The following is an 18146-nucleotide window of genomic DNA, read 5'->3' on the forward strand; positions in this document are numbered from 1 at the left end:
AGATCTCTGCAGAAGATTGTGCAGCCGCAGATACGCGCGCGGTTTCTGGCTCCTAGGCTTAACCGAAGCGTCGCCGGTTAGAGTGGAACCGGAGCATCGTCACGTACAACAGTCTCTCCTAGCCTGCGATCGTGGGGAGCGGGACCGCCCAATGTAAGGGACGTTTCCCGTTGGTGTCGGGTTACAAATTGACTGGGAAAAGGCGGGCGGCTGTCGCAGTATTGTTTTTTTGGCCAAGGCTGTTTGTGTCTCCAGCAGTACAGTATCTCGTTATGAACAAATACATTTCATCTTTATAATACAATTTTTTATCAGTTTCACGTTACTTCTGGACTAAGTTTAAGATATAGTCCGCCGTTTTAGGGTTTACTGTGAAGTGAATCCACATAACGTATTACTGTACCTTCCCCCAAGCGTTGCCCACAAGAAGACGGGTTTGTTGTCGACTCATCCGTCGATGTCGATTCAAGTCTCGCATGAGACGTAATTGCATGGCGGGCGTATCTGTGTGCTGGTACAACAATGCGTGGGGCAGGTAACCCAACCCCATTCCTCGTTCAAAGAGATTTGCTTAGGACCGAACTGTAAGCAGGTAAATCACAGGCAACCCGACCTTAAACAACGGGCTTTCGCCGGCAAGTCATGCGTACCCGACTTGATCGGATTCGTGAAAGTTTCTTCCCACGTGTTTTGATGGCAGCCAAGCATTGGAAAATACCTTGGTGGCGGAAGAAAGCACTCAAATCCATCGCCGGCGTAAAGAAATTCAAATTCTTCCAAAACACCGACTTTACCTATTGAAGTGACTCCGGTATTTTGTGCATAAACACTTGCCTCACCGCAAGGGGTGTCATTAGGCCATTAGGCAACCGTAAAGTCCCGCTGCGCATTATATTGACGTGGTTTACAATGCGCATCGTTCTAAGAACTGCGACGTAAGGCCTTCATAAAAACGTCCCGGGCGTGTTTGCTTTCGGTGGGCTGAATTGAAGCGGTCGTGTATGTGGGGAGCACACAGTTCCGGGAGTCTGGATCAACAGCCAAACGACGACGGGACGCTTGCGCAAACAAGGGAAGGGGAGACTACCGCAGTCCGCGGGGGAGTGACGACCGGCTGGACCAAGACAAGGGGTTCTTGTTAACTCGTCAGTATCGAGATTGCATTTAATTTTCTTGAACCTCGCATCTAATGAAATATCCCAATTGCGGCATTGTCTGCGTTTGTGTGTTTTGCTCAGCGGATGGGATTGGGTGTTTGTGGAATTAATTGCGTGAAAACAATGAATAGGTGCCAGTGTGGGTTGGCGGAGCGATTCCAGGTGACACGGTATATTAAAAAAGATATATGCCGTAATAGACCGGGTCGTAGTGATATTGTTTCTTGCACGTGAAACCGTACGGGTGTATCAGCATGAAATAAAGCTAAGAGATGAATGAGAACGTTGTGAAATTTAGTACGTCTGCAACTGGATGAAATTGACACCACTCATCGACGACTTCTTAAAATTAAGGAAGTCTCGTGGAAAAGTGAGCATTAGGGCGAACAGAGATGTGGAACATGGCAATATTGACGCTTACTCAAGAAAACCACACTTCCGATCGCCCGACAGAAAATCACGATCAGAAACAGACCAACGGCACCGAAACCTAATATGCGTGTCTTTCCACTTGGGATTATTTATAACCGACTGCTCGTGACGCTCCGTCGGGCCGTTGCTGAAAGCCTAAAAAGCGACATACGAGATGCATTAGAGGTGCGGACATTCCAGAGTGGGAGGCCGCCTGTTATCGTACCAAACAGCGGCGCTAGTTTGTGGACAAAACCTGCGCCGCCCCGGTAGCTCCAATTTTCAGCGTTGCCGGCAACATACCCAGCACTGAGCAAGAGCAATTGCCCGCTGTTGTGAACACAAACACTGCGGCGAGCCGTTCGCCGTAGCGCGCTTTCAGCCGCGGCCGTGAGCCGATTTGGCGGCCCAACTGTGCAGAGCGAAGCCCTTTGATGCCCTCACCAGATAACACGTTTGATGGCGAAACGGTCGTTGTAGCATTTACGCCAAGCGGCGACTTACAACGCAAATCTGCCCAATCGTCTGGGCCATGGAGCTGTTATACGCTTGTAAAACCAGGCTCAGCGACTAGATGAACACAATGCAGTGTTTCGACTGCAACCGTTACAAATAAGCACTTGCTAGATGCTGGTTGTTTTGAACTGATAGGTCAAATGAAAGATACAGTTTTGCGCAACCACACATGTTTTAAACACACGAGATAGGTAAGTAGTTCAATATTAGGAATTCCTTCATAGATTTCAAAACCACAATCTGGTGGCAAACCTGATATAATTCCACATTACTTTTGTTTCACGCGTTGGTTTAAAAGAGATTAAAAATAATTAAGAAATTCCCTTCTATAACAACCTAGTACGAAACGAACTTGAAGCTCAGTTAGCAATTTGTGCAAATACGCACATCATTTTCCCAATAAAAAAGACATGATGGTGATAAATAAATGATGAAAATGTCACGCGTCACTGCAGTGTTAGAGGTCACGAGGGGTCAAAGTAGTTGCTCTTGGGAGTTAGTCACCACTGTAGTTATCGATTGCACAGCCAAGCGCCACGATTGCACTTCGCTGAACACATAACTGAGCACAGCCAAATAAAAACAAGACGTTGCATGCCTGAATGGCAAACCAGTCTGGTATCAAGAACACCAGTATCATATTTTGTACGTTACCTGTAAATAAACAATTCAAACAGGTTTCGTCGTTAGAATTTGGATTTACCTCAAAATCATTCAACACTCTCCGCCACAACCAATTCAAGAGTTTGATCGACGATAAAACCAAAAACACAAAACGATTTGCCTCCAACCGCAAACAACGTAAGGACAATTCGTTAATGGATAGGGATTGTAATCAGGTCCGCACGCAATCATGCATCTGTCCGAACAGCGTTCAACTTCGCTAAGCCAATGAATGTAAAATTGCCCACAGCCTCTTACACCACGAACCATGCCCTTTGGGAGCGTCTAGAAAGTCCCTCGAGGCCCTGAAAATACATAATTAGGCGCAGTAGACACCTCGGCATACGGCCTGTGCCGTTTAACGGACGAGTGCGGTGGCACACAGCGGCATGTTCGTACACACGGCGACTGCCTCCCAAAAGGATCTGAACCGCCGCTAAACGAATTTGTCGCGTTGCAGCGAGCACTGCATCAAATATTAATGCGGAAGAACGGGTGCGTGATGCCCGCTAGGTCTGAGAGCTTTAAGGGAGGAATTGTTGTTGCGCCTTCAAATGAAACTCATGCCGGGGTGCTGCGGCCAAAACAATAGTCAAGTTTACATTGGACGATCAGCGATAACCGAAACATACCACCGGACGCAGTATTTTAATGCAATTTGCTGGTATATAGCAAGACCGATATGTTCATCATTAATAAAAATAAACAAACATACGTTAATGTAATTCAAACAATGTCATTTTAAGCACTAATGACATCGAATTGTCAAAGCAAAATGTTGACGTACATTTTCGAATATTAAAACATCCAACCACAAAGCCGCCAAGTGACATACATGAATTCAGGTCAAAGCGGCTGTCCATCGTCGCCCTTTCACAACGCCACACACTCACCGACACCGAAATCCACTAAACACCACGCTTGGTCGGGGATGAGGCGATAAGGCAAACATTACTTGACAGCAGGTGTGGTAAGAGAGAACACACCGGTATCTGGTCCTGCTTCGTCATAAATCTCTCCGAGGGCAGGCGCGCACGTGGATTGGTACGTTGGACACACGCGAGTAAATGTGAATGGCGGGACGACAAAACTATTCCTCGCGAGGCGACCAAACCGGAAAACGTAAAATACAAATTGAATTTTTGTTGTTTGTATTGCGGCCTTGGGTTCGGGCGGGATTCGGATCAATTGAAAAGAATTCACAGGAGCGTTTCCTCCTCGATTGCGGTTGGTGTCAACTGATGGTGTTCTCTAATACCTGGCGTGTGGATTTTAATGCACCAACAGTTCGGTAAGTACACAAAGTGGCGTGCTTCCCATCTGGCCATAATATGTTGCGATTGGCAGCCATTGGTCAACACGCTCGACCACACTCAGTGACGAGATATAATAAAGATAATAAAGATGAAAACTCATGGTAGGGAAAAAGTAATGTGTTTTTATATATTTTGTAATTCGTAAAGAAATTGAGTCTGTTGTCTCGCCATGTATTGACTTGGTACTCCAGTGCTGTGTCACGGGGAATTGCAGGACTTTCACCCTCAAAACCGTGTGTCCAAAAAAATCTGTTCCATCGGCTGGTTCACGGCTGAAAACTATGACACGCTACACTGCAGTAAGGGCGCTCTCGTGCCAATTTGCCAACGTGCCGCCTTTCACTCCGACCTGTGATATGGCCAACACGACACGGTTGAGGATGGAACCATGTCGGGTTCTGGCGAAAAGCCGATCAAGGCCAACGAAGCCTGACGCGCGTCATACGGTTCATTGATCGCGTGACGAGCACTAGGACAACAATCTTGCCGCGATTTCACCGGTTTTCGTTTTGCCAAATATACGACTGGTTGCTGAATGGGCGGCCTCTCCTGTTTTCACAACCCGGTCTCTGTACGCGCGGCACGAAGGTCACGCTCATGCACGGCGTTCCTAACTTAGCAGCGCGTTAAGGATTTCGGGCTTTAGATGACATTTAATTTTCACAACCGTAATTACTGAAGAGTAACGATTCATCAATTGAATGAGCCGCTTTCTCACATCAAGCGTGTTCGTCGGGGTGTTCATCGAATACACGTTTTGAGTAACAATGAAGAGGAAAGAATACAATTATCGGCAATATCCACATCAAGACAAAAAAACACGACATCAATAACTTTCGACAGCACATTTTTTTTCTAAGCAGCAAAATGATCCTTGTAGCGACTGACATATAGTGTTTCTGCGGGAATGTTACCGCCAATGCGAGTTCTACTAGCCTTTACAAACATTTACGGTTATGAAGTGCAACAGACAAAGCGAACCAAGGCGATTTTAATGATCGACGAACAAGATCGCCAAAACTTAACCGGTAGGTCCGCAACGATGTTCGTCTGCCACACACGTGCACCCGCGCTCGGGCAGTCAATCATCGCTGGCGTCTAGAATTACGAGGAAATCAAGCGGTGGGCGGCATTTGAAGGCGAGCACCGAAAGCAGATAAAGGAGTGCGCGATTCGACACACCGCGATAACAGGGTATCCACGAAAACGTGAGCTTGGCTTCGAAATGCCGCGATGCCAATACATTCCGGTGTTCCTCACTCCCTCATTTATGTGTTACCGCAGCTTTCAAAAATAGAACAGATATCCGCGATCTAAATACAAGGCCCTGTTTACAACAATGTGGTCACGGTTCAGAAGAAATATTTATTTTCTTGCACTGTACAACATGTGCGGTTGCGGTGGCACCGGCTCGCCTGGGTGGCCCGGTAAGTATGCACAGCAATTTTAGGAGCTTAGGCCATGTTTGGACGAAGAAAACCTCACGGCTGATATAGAACGCCGCCGGAGTTGGGTGCGTGCAGTGAGGGCGCATGCCAGACGGCCATTTCACGCTTGTTGGGATCGGGAAACGTCAATGCCTTGTTGTGTCAACGGCGCTGCGGGTGATTAGGCCCGTCGGTGGTTTTCAACGCCAAATATCGGCGGCGAGACACCATGTGCTATGCGATCATATGCAAGAGGTAGAAGGCAAACAGAAACACTCTCCTACAGCCACACTGTTTCAAGATTGCGGACGGTGGGTCACGCATGAAAACTTCTGTGCGGTAATGCCGGACAAGAGGGGGGCACTTAAGCGCGGCGCAAAGCCGGTTTCAGATAACGTGTGGTCGGAATTGAGACCCTCACAGCAGCGGGCAGATCCAAACCCAAACACACCGCATACTGTATCCAAGTCGGGTCACTGCCGGAATTTCTTGTTTAGTCGCATTAAAATTCCAGACCGCGATCTGTGCGGTACATGCAGACGTTTGCTGCATTTGCCGTGCGGTGGCAATTGTACTGTTCTGACTCCCTTCTCCTCTGACACGATTTATGCCAAAACTAAGCGCCACGAACACCAACGGGATGGATTGTAAATGCAATGTGGAAAACCACAAAACTGGGGTCTGTGGGCACGGTCGAAAAAAACTGTTGCGTCACATGCAAATGTCTGTTATCCTGAAAACTCCGAACTTGGTCTGACAAACTATACCAGGATTAGCATGGTAGACAATAAAACAAATCCAGTGTTGAAAAGTGGGTGTTTTTGTATTGCGGTGATGCTTTTAGGACAGTTTATACCTTGTTTTGCTACGGTGTACTTTGTAAGTCTTCTTACAACACAATTTTTGACCGGACACTACAAAGACAACTGTATTCACACCCCAGAACGCTTTAATACGCATAAGCAAGCAAAGTATTCAATAACCCACTTTAAAGTCGTTTGATGTCTGAACGGGGGATTCGGTGCGACTAAGCCCGGTAAATCCGGGTTATTGCGGATTGAGTTCGACGAAATAGAAGTTGCCCAAACTCCCAAGACGCGTACAAAGGAAATTGGAAATTACGTTGCGGTTGAGCGACTTCCATAATCTTTGTATGAATCGGTTGTAGTTATAGGATTTTACTCTTACCAGTAACCTTTGTAAATAAGGGCATCACTAAAATCAACAAAACAGTTATGCAGCCATCTCACATTAACAGAACTTTAGCGCAAATCTGCGTTCCATACAAGTAAAAAGGATTTAGCAATTTCATAGATTTCTGGATGAGTTACGACCCTTGTAATCGGTTTGTTCATGAATTTTTTTCATGATATACCTTTGTCGCAGATAGAACAAGGCATTCAAAACAAGATAACCCTTACAAGCCGTGTTTCGTAAAGAATCACAGACAAAGAAAACAAAACCAATTACAAATAATGGCCCACAAATCTGGCGCAAACTACAAATCTGGCGCAGAGTTTAGAATTTCCCGCTTTTTGGTGGAAGAAAGGGAGACAACGAAACGGGAAAAGTGGTTTCACGTGTAAGTAGCAAAGTCAAGCCGTGCCCCCTCGCCAGGGAGCAGTGTAAACCAATTAAAGACGCGGGGAGGCATCGTTAACAATCGGAAAGGCTTATAGCGGCGTGGCACAGATAGGCAACCAGGCGAGGTTTATTTATAGCGACAAAATCAAGTGGCCCCACTCACGCGTCCTCGAGCGCGTCCATCGAACTGAACGGCGGTTGTGTGGTGCTCGGCGCAAGAGCCCCAGTCGATGGCACTTCAACAACCAATAAACGAACAGGAGCAATGGCTCTAAGCGCGTTCGGCAGGACCAAGACGGTGCCATACGACAGGTATTTCTTGAAAATTGACAATGTTCTTATGCATTTTGCGAATGTTGTGATCTATCCCCCTTATCTACCCACTATTTGCCGCTTTTTATAGCGCGTTTCCAGATCCACTTTGCGCTCATGGTCCTATAAAATACAATACCACACGTCTTACACACAAGTTTACAAGCTCCAAACTTTTCGAGTCCCCAAAAGTACGCGCGCACACTCGAAAGCACTTATGCGCACTCATGGCGCGGTGGAAAGCTTTCCAAGCCACCGAAAAACGCATAAGACATATCCTCCGCAATCCTCGACCATTTCAAAGGGCCCAATTTGCGCTCGTAGGGCGCTAGGCCCCTCGACCGTCAATCGGGATGAAGGGAAACTGGCCGTCGAGATACTGCCACTTTGTGTCAGTAGTTATGGCGATTCCGCCTGATTCGACCTCTCAAGGATCAAATGGAGTCGCGCTCGACCGAGGCTGCAGCCCCGCGAAGTGCCAGCTGCTATTGGGGTCGGAGACATTGTGAGCGCCTCCTTGTCACTTGAGGAGCGCCACGTCGCCCTGATTATTCTGCACGCAGATGGCAGTAACCAAAACATTGGTTTATGGGTCGTTTCGATCCTCTTTTGGTTCTCAACGGAAAATACCGAAGATGCCAATCGCAATGATTTGAATGTTTAATCACGTGACATAGATTTAGTGGCAATTGCTCCAGTCGTTTGCTTTGGAGATTAATTGTTATGGTTGTCATAGTGATAGGTTTATATAATATTTCTTAGATTTCGCATCAAGTCGCTGTGAAATGAATCGATCAATTTCCCACAAATATCCATCACGTGAAATTAAAAAAGCATGTTCACGTGTACCTGCGTGATAACTTTTTAACGATAACAACGTGTCCTGGCGGCATCTGATTTAACCTTGAGACGTATATGACAGAGAGTACAACCGCTTACCTGTTTGTGCATTTCGATGTTCAGGCCGTAAGACATCTCGTAGTACTAAAAACAAAGCAACAAAGTTGGTGAAGTAACGAATCATAACGCACACTACAAGGGTCGCCAGATTTTACTACAAAGGTCGGGAGCGTTCCTGTATAAATCCGTCTAAGCAACACTCGCGCGGGTTAATTATTACACACATGAACGCCTTTGTTTCACATACACACTTCGGTTACTATTCTTTCTTGATTTTCGGTAGCTAACGGCACCTGCGCAACCGTAACGTAGGGGCGTCCGCGTTTTTTATCGTACATGGTATGGAGGACTCGGTGTATAGCTACAACGCATAGGGAACCACAAGCTGGCAAGTGACGCGCTCGCCGTTTTGTGGTGAAAGGAAGCGTTACGCTGAGTTGTTACCGCGCCACATTAGCCACTCGCCATTCAATTCGACGACGCCGAACAATTTGAATGTTTCCTGTTTGCCAGAGCCGTACACTCCCTCCCAGTCAGCAGCTGTCAGCTCAGCCCAATAGGCCCGCATTGAATTACTATAAGCGCGAGTCTGATGACTTCCTAACTGGTTAGCCAAATCCGATCGGACCACGTTTGCATTTACTGATTCATGCGAATAGACGGAATGCCGCATTTAGCGCGACCAAACCATAGGAAAGGTGGAGTTTAGCTTTACCCGGATCCCCGGAACCGAAACCTGCGGTTCCGGATTTTGGCCACAGCGAAACAGTTGGAAGTGCGATTCTGGAGTGTGAGTAAACACTCCGTGGTGTATGCGACCGTGCTTTCAGAAGGCGGAGTTGCGGATGCTGCGAAGTATGGTTCGTGATTTATGGTAATCGACCGTAACCGGGCGCAGATGTAACAATAAACATTTTTGTAACCTAACATTGGGGTGATTAGAGATATGCACAGCCAAGCTAAGAAATATCCACTATCAAAATTGTAACGTTTGTAGGTTAAATTGATGAAGATTTACGCGACGACGAAGTATTCACTAAAACCACAACGGGAATTCTCAGTATGGTGAAGTATTGGTGCGCATATAAGAACTTCGCGCTTTTCACAACAGATAACAGAACCCATGGAGTGATTTGATCAACCGCACTAAATATAAATATTTATCTCATTACATGTGGCCATAAAAAGGAAGCCTGCGATCTTACTGACATTTCCCTGTCGTGGCCCCGCATTCTGCGTTCGTCAAAATCGCCAGACGGCCAGAAACCACGGCGCAAACAACTAACGCATCTATCTTTTTTACTACAACAGCTGTTTGGTTAACAATGCCACAATAACGCTGCATTTGGATGGTTTAGCCACAGACAATGGACCGGATGGGGAAAAGGCGTTATAGTGTGCAGTTACTCATTGAATTGCCTAAAGGCGGCGAAAAGGTGGGTATCATGCATCGGATGCATCGAGTTAGAACAATCGCTGGGCCAACGAGAAGGAAACAATATATCATAATTGTTTAAAACGCGCGCGGCAAGGCTTCCCTGTAGAGCAGCGCTGGGTTTTCTTGGCGGCCGGAAAGTTGTCAAGTCGTCCATTATTTGAGCGCAAAAGGGTGATGCCGCATCACGCCATGGAAGATGGGTACTTACCATTACGTATTGTCGCTGCATCTCGGTCTTCTCGGTCGCCAACTTGTCACATTCCATCTTAAGGCTGCAACACAAAAGAACGTCGTTACGTTCAGCAGTATTTGTGTGAAGGCAAATAAACCTACATCATGTGTGCAACAAGGTCGATTGCATCTTTTTTGTGTCTAATATTTGAGATATTGAAATGGTCTGGAAAACACCGGAGTAACAAACCACAGCATTGGCAAACAAACTTTTAAAGAACACGAAAGAACAAGACCACTAATGGGCAAAATACTTGCCATTGGTGGTTACAATCATCCAACACCAGTAGCAGACAGGTTTAAACAAATTAGATGTTGTTTGCTCGTCATTCACCCGATCCTCAGTACCCCTAGGCATGTTTGGTTCAAATACAACAGAAAGTGTAGCTATTATCGCGCCGAGCATTCCGGGCCTTTCATCACAAACCGTTGGCGCTGTGTGGGTGGTGCTGTGGTTGCACACGGTCTAACAAGGGACGAATGGGTCCACCCGCAACAGCAGGGACGCGCCGAGGCCCCGGGGAAGGGCAAAACGCGCAAAAGGCGGTTAAGTAAATTGGAACGGGAAGCGCTTAGCGTAAACGTGACAACGCGAACAAAAGCAGAACGGACGGCGAGTAAACACCCCAGCTGAAAGCGGGTAATTATTAGCGGGCGGCAAGTTTGTGGACAAACAAGGCCGCGACCAGAGCTCCCCTCACACCGGCGCTGAAAGCCATGCGGGACGCACAATGGTCGTGAGCGCTGTTGATACAAGGTCTGATTGTCTTGCGTCCGAGTCAACGACACTACCTTTTCGAGAGGTGTCCCGAAACGAGTCCGACCCTTCCGCGCAAATGTGTACTCGGCGAAACACGACCAGTGTGTGTGTGTAAAACCTCGAGCGCGCGATTGCTTTACCCTCGTAGCCGTGTGTGCACATGATCGTTATTTTACGACCCCGAATGCCTTTCTAACTGACGAGGTAAACTGAAATCAATCATTAGGTTTTGTAGGAGTTTGCGTATTGTCGAACGATGCAACAGGAATCGTTACAGCTTGTCCCACGGTCAAAAGTCACACATCCAACTGTTTGAAATTTGTTTAATGTGTACAACAGATATGTGGGATATGAGAACATTTACTATATGTCATCGTACAAAGTGTGGTTTACCAATTATCATTGTATTCTCCCTATACGTTGGACACGTCATTATGATACATCAGGATAGATATAAATAAAAATAAAAGACTTCAAAGACACAGCAACTCCACGGTTAAACTTTCACGCGAAGACATCCACCCAGCAATATAGAATAAGTATGAATTTCCTAGATTTAGGACTCAAAGTTCAAGGGCAGAAATTTGGCATGAAAAGGACATCACAAAGCGGGAGGAATTACATGTGTTTAGCACGCTTTCTGGTCTCACCTGTGATTGTGTGCTTGCAAATAATTGAAGTCCTCCTTGATGCGGTCGCAGAACTCCGGTATGCTCGTCTTAAACGGCTGCCCGGCGCCAGGACCCTAAGCACAGAAACAGAGGGTAAAAATAAACACGTAAAGTTCGATCTGCCACAACAAGAGGACCGACCAGCGCCGTCCCGAACCACTGCCGATCTGTTGGTATAGCGCAACCCCCTAAAGCCGCTGTCTGTTTTTAATGTTTCGTGTAAGAAACAGAAATCTTTTGAAGCGAAGTGATAAATCGTTCGCTGCGTTTTACGGGTGAAACGTACGTGCCTGATAGGCAACTGTATCACCAATCGATAGGGAAAAAGCCTGATTTCTTGCGGGTGCATTTCTTCCTTCTACTTGTTTACACATCTCCTTACTGCGCATTGCTAATTGCTATACTTCCAATATAAACCGTTATTTTGCATTATTGGCACATAGTTGCGCATTATTGGCCTTTATAGATAAAGCATATCAACAATTTTTTAGTACAGCTTGATTCGCTGTGACTTTGACTGCTTACACACAAAGGAAAACATCTCTTTGGTGAAATTTCAATTGTAGATGAAATTTCACTGGAACACTTTCGCCCTATTTCCGCAATAGCAATAACCACAAAGAAATGGGTTGCTCGTTTGCGTATGCAGCACAGAAGCAGATTCCACGCCAGGCATTTCGCACGAGTAATAAGCACGTTGTCAAGAACACCAAGAGGATAAAGGCATTACAATACAGTTTTATTACGTCCGGCGGCTAAACAGGTTTATGATCAGCGTCTGCAGATTTCGCGGAACGTCGTTACGACAACGTCCAGATGCAATTTAATCGGCAAACATTATTGCTATTTGGCATGAGGGGAAATGCAAATGGCAAAGCTGCTAATAATACGACATGATTTGAACGAAGAACATCACGACTTGTTGAAGTTGCGCTTGTGTGGATTGCAAAGATTGTAGATTTGTCAGAGGCGCAGCCAACCCGAAATTTCCAATTCTATGAGAGAGGCCAATCAGACAATGGCTACGCCAATGGCTTCGTGGGATATAGATACATACTATTTATCTCTTACATTTTGCTTTGAGATACATACCCATAATTTAACGATATATTAAAAAGAGTGATAGCTTTATTGGGGTAAAATATAAGATAAACTAGATATAGGGTTGCATTACATATACCGGGCATATAACAAAATTATCTTACATTAATTAGGAAGTAAATCGTCGTGATTCTTTATCAAACATATAATCACCATGACACTACAGGACCTAAACTGAAAGTAGGTTGTAGTTGGAGTTCTAGGACCACTCCAGGCTCTTGTGGCGTATCAAAGGGCTCCTCAAAATCAAATTTACCGATGTGTGCACATATATACGCCCATCGTAACCTGTCAGTCGGCCGGTCGTTTTGCAAACGTATACAAAAGCGCTGCTAGACCAATAGTTGCAATCGGGCAACATTACGACCCCGTCGAGACTTGTTTACCCTTCCCAGTACGGCGAAACCTACATGTAATGCGTTTTTTTACAAGAAGGAGTACCAAGCGCAACGACGCCACACAAACATACGACATGCGCACACAGAGTCGCAATGTTGTCGCGTTTGTGGCAGTGTCGTTAAAAATTATCACCGTGCGCAAACAAGGCGTAATATAGCGCTCCTGCGTACTCCGTTCTTTGAGCTATAGCGAGCATAAAGCCGCTATGGGTGGTTTGTTGTCCGTGTAAATAGCTGTTAACCATAACTGACGAGCCTCGACACACTGTACTCGTTGGGTGATTTTCCGTTCAACGAGTCACATAAATCGTGTTTGCGTTACTACCTGTTGCACCATTAAACGACCATGAAATCAGCATTTTGCGAGATCTACGTCTAAAAAACATTGCGTTTGCCAAAGTTCGAGTATATTAAAACGCGGCGGGTCTTTTGCCTTGTGGATTAGGCGCGAAAAGGTAATTGTTACAAAACGAACTCGGTTCAATACAAAACATCTGCGACACGGCATATGTAAATTTCTCATGGCTTAACGTTGAATGCCAAGGACACCTTAGGCCTAAATGGAGGCGAACCGAGTCTTGGAGTGTCGCCACTTACTCGAGCGCACTCGAAATCAAGGGGTTTGTCGCCAGGAAATAGCACGGTTGTTTGTTAACGCTCTGCGCGGGCCTCGGTCAACATTAGTCCTCGGCGGCGAAGCGCTGTGTCAACAGGCCAAAGCACACAGCGACAACAGCGCTCGGTACATGCTTGTAAATTTGGCTAACGCCCGGGCCACGGGGCCAGTGATTTGGGAATTGGGCTTCTCACTAGAATGCAGATCGATAGGGACGATCATTTTTACTGACTGGACGGCCAAGAGGCCTTCTCTCTGTTTGTCAGACAAACAACCAATGTCTGTATTATGTCACGCCATGTCCGCAGCGTAAAAGATGTCAAACTAACCGTTTCGGTGACAAATTAACTTATCACACTTGCCCTGCTGGTGCCATAAACGTTTTGTATTGAAACAAATTTAAAAGTTGGCAAACGTCCCTGGTATTTGAAATGTCGTAAGCAGTTAAATCCTGACAAGATATATGAATTTGCTTGACAGCGTTTCAATTTGCGCATTTTAGTGAAACGTACACTCAATTTTCGCAGTTGAACGAACAATGTAAACAGAATACAGACAATGCCTTACCGGTGGTCGGTTGGGAAACATATCCGGAGTCTTGTTTGATGGCAGCGTTTCGGTTTAAATCCACTTCCAAGGCAAGTAAAAATTTCACAGCAGAGACAGCTGTTAATTGGTTTCCATACAACCCTATACTGTACCTAAAACGCACTTCAGGTTAATTACTTCCAACACTCGACCACAAAAGAACAAAACTGGACCGCAAAACGCGTTTCATCTGTGCGCAACAAGCGGCAATTTACAGCAATCGCCTTCGCATGGCCTCAAATAAAGACACATTGGTTAAATATTGCCAACAATTGCGTAAGTCATTGTTTCCCCAGTAGCGATTTGGTCCAATATTTGCTTAAAAGTGACTCCGACCAGTTCCTGCATTTGCGCCTAATGCATGACTTTACGATGCATTCGACTGCACCACTTGGCATTTTTCGTGTCCAATTGATAACTACTGCATTGCGATGCACTTTAACGTGCTTGGAACGGGGTTCGTGATGAGAACCATTAGCCTTCCGATGCTATGTACGACTTCTTCAAGACATTGGTTGGTAACGTTTTTGCGCTGTTTGCACAGTACAATTTTTAGCGAACCTGGATGGCTGATTGAGCTCATTTTAAACAAAATGCAGAGCCGACAAACAACGCAACCTCCACAAATAAGAATTGCAACATAATTTAGTCTGCAAACATCTCGATATATAACACAGGCTGTACCGTGTTTACCCAAAACCAACTAAGCACATCACACAAACCAGAGTCTACGCGCGGGGCAAAAATCACAGGCCGCATTATTCCCCTAACATCACAAGCAAAAGACCCACATAGGCACACAAACACACTCCACGGCAATTCTTTCAACTGACTGCCATTCAATGGAGTGCCGTAAGTACCATTGAGGCCGCTCTCCAAATCCAACTTAGCAGTGTCTCAATCCAGGCAACACAAGAAAAGCCGAAGTGTCAGTACAAACAAGCACTATGCCAGCAGAGAATTTGGTTACATATCCGCATTTGGGTGCAGTACAAAGTAAACCACTGAAAGAGCGCTATGTTTTTATCTCACCAATGTCTAACTTAACCGAATAAGACAGGTTACGCAAGCAGCAGTCCACGTAGCGTACAGTAAATACAAAGTTTAACAACCTAGAAAAACGCATGCAATCGACATCTTGGAGACTGTGGCTCGTGGCCCCAAGAGAAACACGGCCCATATATTATTCATAACGCCTGAGCATTCTGACCTAAATACACTTCAGATACACGCAACAATGCCCGACTGGTTACTGCAGTATTTGTGTAGGTCGATTGAAGTCATGTCGCATTATTGGCAAACAAACACGTTTTAAGTTGAACAAACGATTTATTCTAGGTTAAATATCACATCTGGAAAATTTCGTTCACATTTTATGTAGCTGTATAAATAGCCATACTGTCGTCAAGACTACAGTTCATGAGATAAGTAAATGAATTAAAGTTTGAACAACAAGTAAGCTTTACCAAGCCAATACCAAACTCATATCAATGCTCGCTGGACAACCAAGAAAAACATGTACACAAGCTTGTTAAGATACAAACTACATGCTACATTGCAGAATTCAAACCGATGAGCCAATGGAGAAACGGCATGAATAACCAAACACGAACATCTCGCCTGCCTTGCTGCTAAAGTCAGTGGGTCTGTGCTAACAGGATGTGTCTGTGCATATACAAGCCGGTGTTGTCTGCCAACACAGGAGATGAAACGCAAACGAACCGCGACCACTGAACTCGTGCTGGACGTGCTTCATAATACACTTGCTCAAGCTGCGATTAAGCATCTGTGTTCGGATATACCAAACCAAGGCGGTCAGCCGAGGACGCGACAACAATAATGTGGTCACCCACTTATGTCAGCAAAGACTGGCTTTCAGTTCGGAAACAAAAAGGAAAAGGGAGAACCCTGAAGAACGCTCGATGGGCTAACAGAGCACTCCACGTGGTGACAATATCTCAGCCAACAGGCAACTTAAGTTTGCTGTCAATCATTCCAACGTGGAGTCGCTGGTCTCGTAATGTATTGATAATGTTTCGGGACGTTGCTTGTCTTTCCACCAAGAATGATGCCGGCAAAGTTCTGCGAATTTCGAAGCCACCGCACGAATTTCACAGATAACCCGACTGTAATTTTGAATGCCTGCGGACGAATTAGTGCAATTGTGATCTCGAGGTGGATTTTAAATACGAAGATTTCCTATCTTAATGATCACCGGATATCAGCAGCATTTTAAGCTGTGTGTAATGAAATTGTATTTCGCTAGCCTTGTTCGGTAGTGTGATAATATCTGATAATTTAAACAAGGATATTGTGACAAGGCCTTGATACAATTTAAGTTCTGACACATTGTATAATTTCGTTGATCGGGTTGGTTAAATAATTTTTCCTCTTTAACACCAAATATCTAATCTTTCACAGCAAATTCTAAAGTTTAATTTTAATTTTCTTCATTACAGGCAACGTTCAACAATTCTTGCTTATAAATACTTCCTTTTCATTTTTGTAGTTTACACATTTTTTCTTGCACAATGCCATATGCGCATTTTTCGGGTAGATGCTAAGAACCGTTACCAGTCTAGGTCAAAATATGCCATTCACATATAATTCTATTTAACTTAGAAATAAGTGCGAGAGATGTACAATGGTGTTGGAATATTCCAATGTTTGACAAAATTATGCCGACACATACAAATAAATCATTTAGTGTGTGTTTCCATGATTTTTTTACCATGTAGACCTTTACATAAACGCAACTGCCGCTTGTAACAATTTTCCGGCCAAACGGAGATTAAGAAAATTATACGACTCTTAACACACTCTAGCGGTAGAGACAAATGCTCACTTATTTGGCTCAGGGCAGTATCCACCTATAAGGACATGCATGATTTTCAATTGACAATAAATTTGCATACAACATTTACTGCTTAAAGTCAAACAAAATTAGCACACATTTTTCTTTTGAAATATTTCTGTTTGCACATAAAGCTGTTTTCGACTCAATAGTTACCTCAACAACTACAGATTTCTACTGTAACATTTAAAAAAAAAGGAAAACCTCACCTCATGAATTCCATGAAATAATAAAACATGATGACAACAGAAATTTTTCATTGCGAGATGGCCACTGAACAACAGTACTGCGCATGCGCTAATGCGCCACGCGGTCTCTTACTTTTGCTTCCCACTGATTGGGCAAAACGAAATCTGCGAACCATGACGACTTCGCTATTGGCTAAAAGCCGCAAACTTCCAAGCACAACGTTCTGTTACTGCAATGTTTGTTTGTTATGGCTGACTGTCGTTTGTTGCGCAGGTTTCTTAGTTGTGCAGAAATTTAGCACCAATTGTAAAGTGGTAGTGCTTATGTTGTAGCTGTGGCTAAAACATTTGAAATGGAACTTGCTATGTGGCAAAGATCCATGATATACAGTAGTTGCAGTTTGCAGTGTAGCGAATAGCACAAGTCGGGCAGTTTGATTTTGTACAGGTGTTTAATTGTCACTCATCTACTTTGAACATGACTTTATACCAGACAATACATGTTTTTTTCGTGCTGCGCATAAAATAGCAAAAAGTTTTTGTTTATTCATTCAAGAACTAGTTCGCAGACTGGCAGCACTCTAAAGAGCAGACACAAGGCTGTGTGTGTGTTGTCACGTGACGTGCGTTAGGCGCGCCGTTACTGGGCAGAACATAATTTCCTGGCGCGAAATGTCCTTTCCGTCCCAATTTAGCAATATCCCTGACATACTTGTTTTCCAGTTTTGAAAAACTGATAATAAAGGCAGTGCATTATATTGTAAGGTATAAAATCGAGGTTTCCTTTATTTTCCTTTGCCAGACTTCTTCATGCTCTAGCCCAACCCAACAATTTTTGTAAAGTTTTACATGATATTATATTACTTTACATTTATAAAAGGAAATGTGAGGCTACTGGAAGAATTTGTGAGTGGGCAAAATAGGTATAGCCTAACTGTATTTATTATAGGCCCTATGTGTTTGAATAAAACATTTCTGTCTCTATTTTACATTCTTTTTTTATGTAACAGGTTAA

At 44.7% G+C, this 18146-nt stretch overlaps 1 protein-coding gene across 3 annotated transcripts in view; it reads right to left on the reverse strand.

Annotated features, from left to right (window-relative positions):
* LOC145898634 (transducin-like enhancer protein 4) overlaps positions 1–14204 on the reverse strand; it is a 31562-nt gene extending 17358 nt beyond the window's left edge. For all 3 annotated transcript variants that reach the window (XM_082987169.1, XM_082987168.1, XM_082987167.1), the window contains exons 1-4: positions 14069–14204; positions 11366–11460; positions 9933–9996; positions 8326–8370 (exon numbers count right to left, since the gene is read on the reverse strand). In XM_082987169.1, coding sequence (XP_082843295.1) covers positions 8326–8370; positions 9933–9996; positions 11366–11460; positions 14069–14089 — 225 coding nt within the window. In that variant the 5' untranslated portion in view covers positions 14090–14204. The remainder of the gene's footprint in view (positions 1–8325; positions 8371–9932; positions 9997–11365; positions 11461–14068) is intronic.
* Between the last annotated feature and the right edge of the window lie 3942 nt (positions 14205–18146).

Source organism: Ascidia mentula, chromosome 4 (genome assembly GCF_947561715.1).
Source record: "Ascidia mentula chromosome 4, kaAscMent1.1, whole genome shotgun sequence".
NCBI classification, from domain to species: Eukaryota; Metazoa; Chordata; class Ascidiacea; order Phlebobranchia; family Ascidiidae; genus Ascidia; species Ascidia mentula.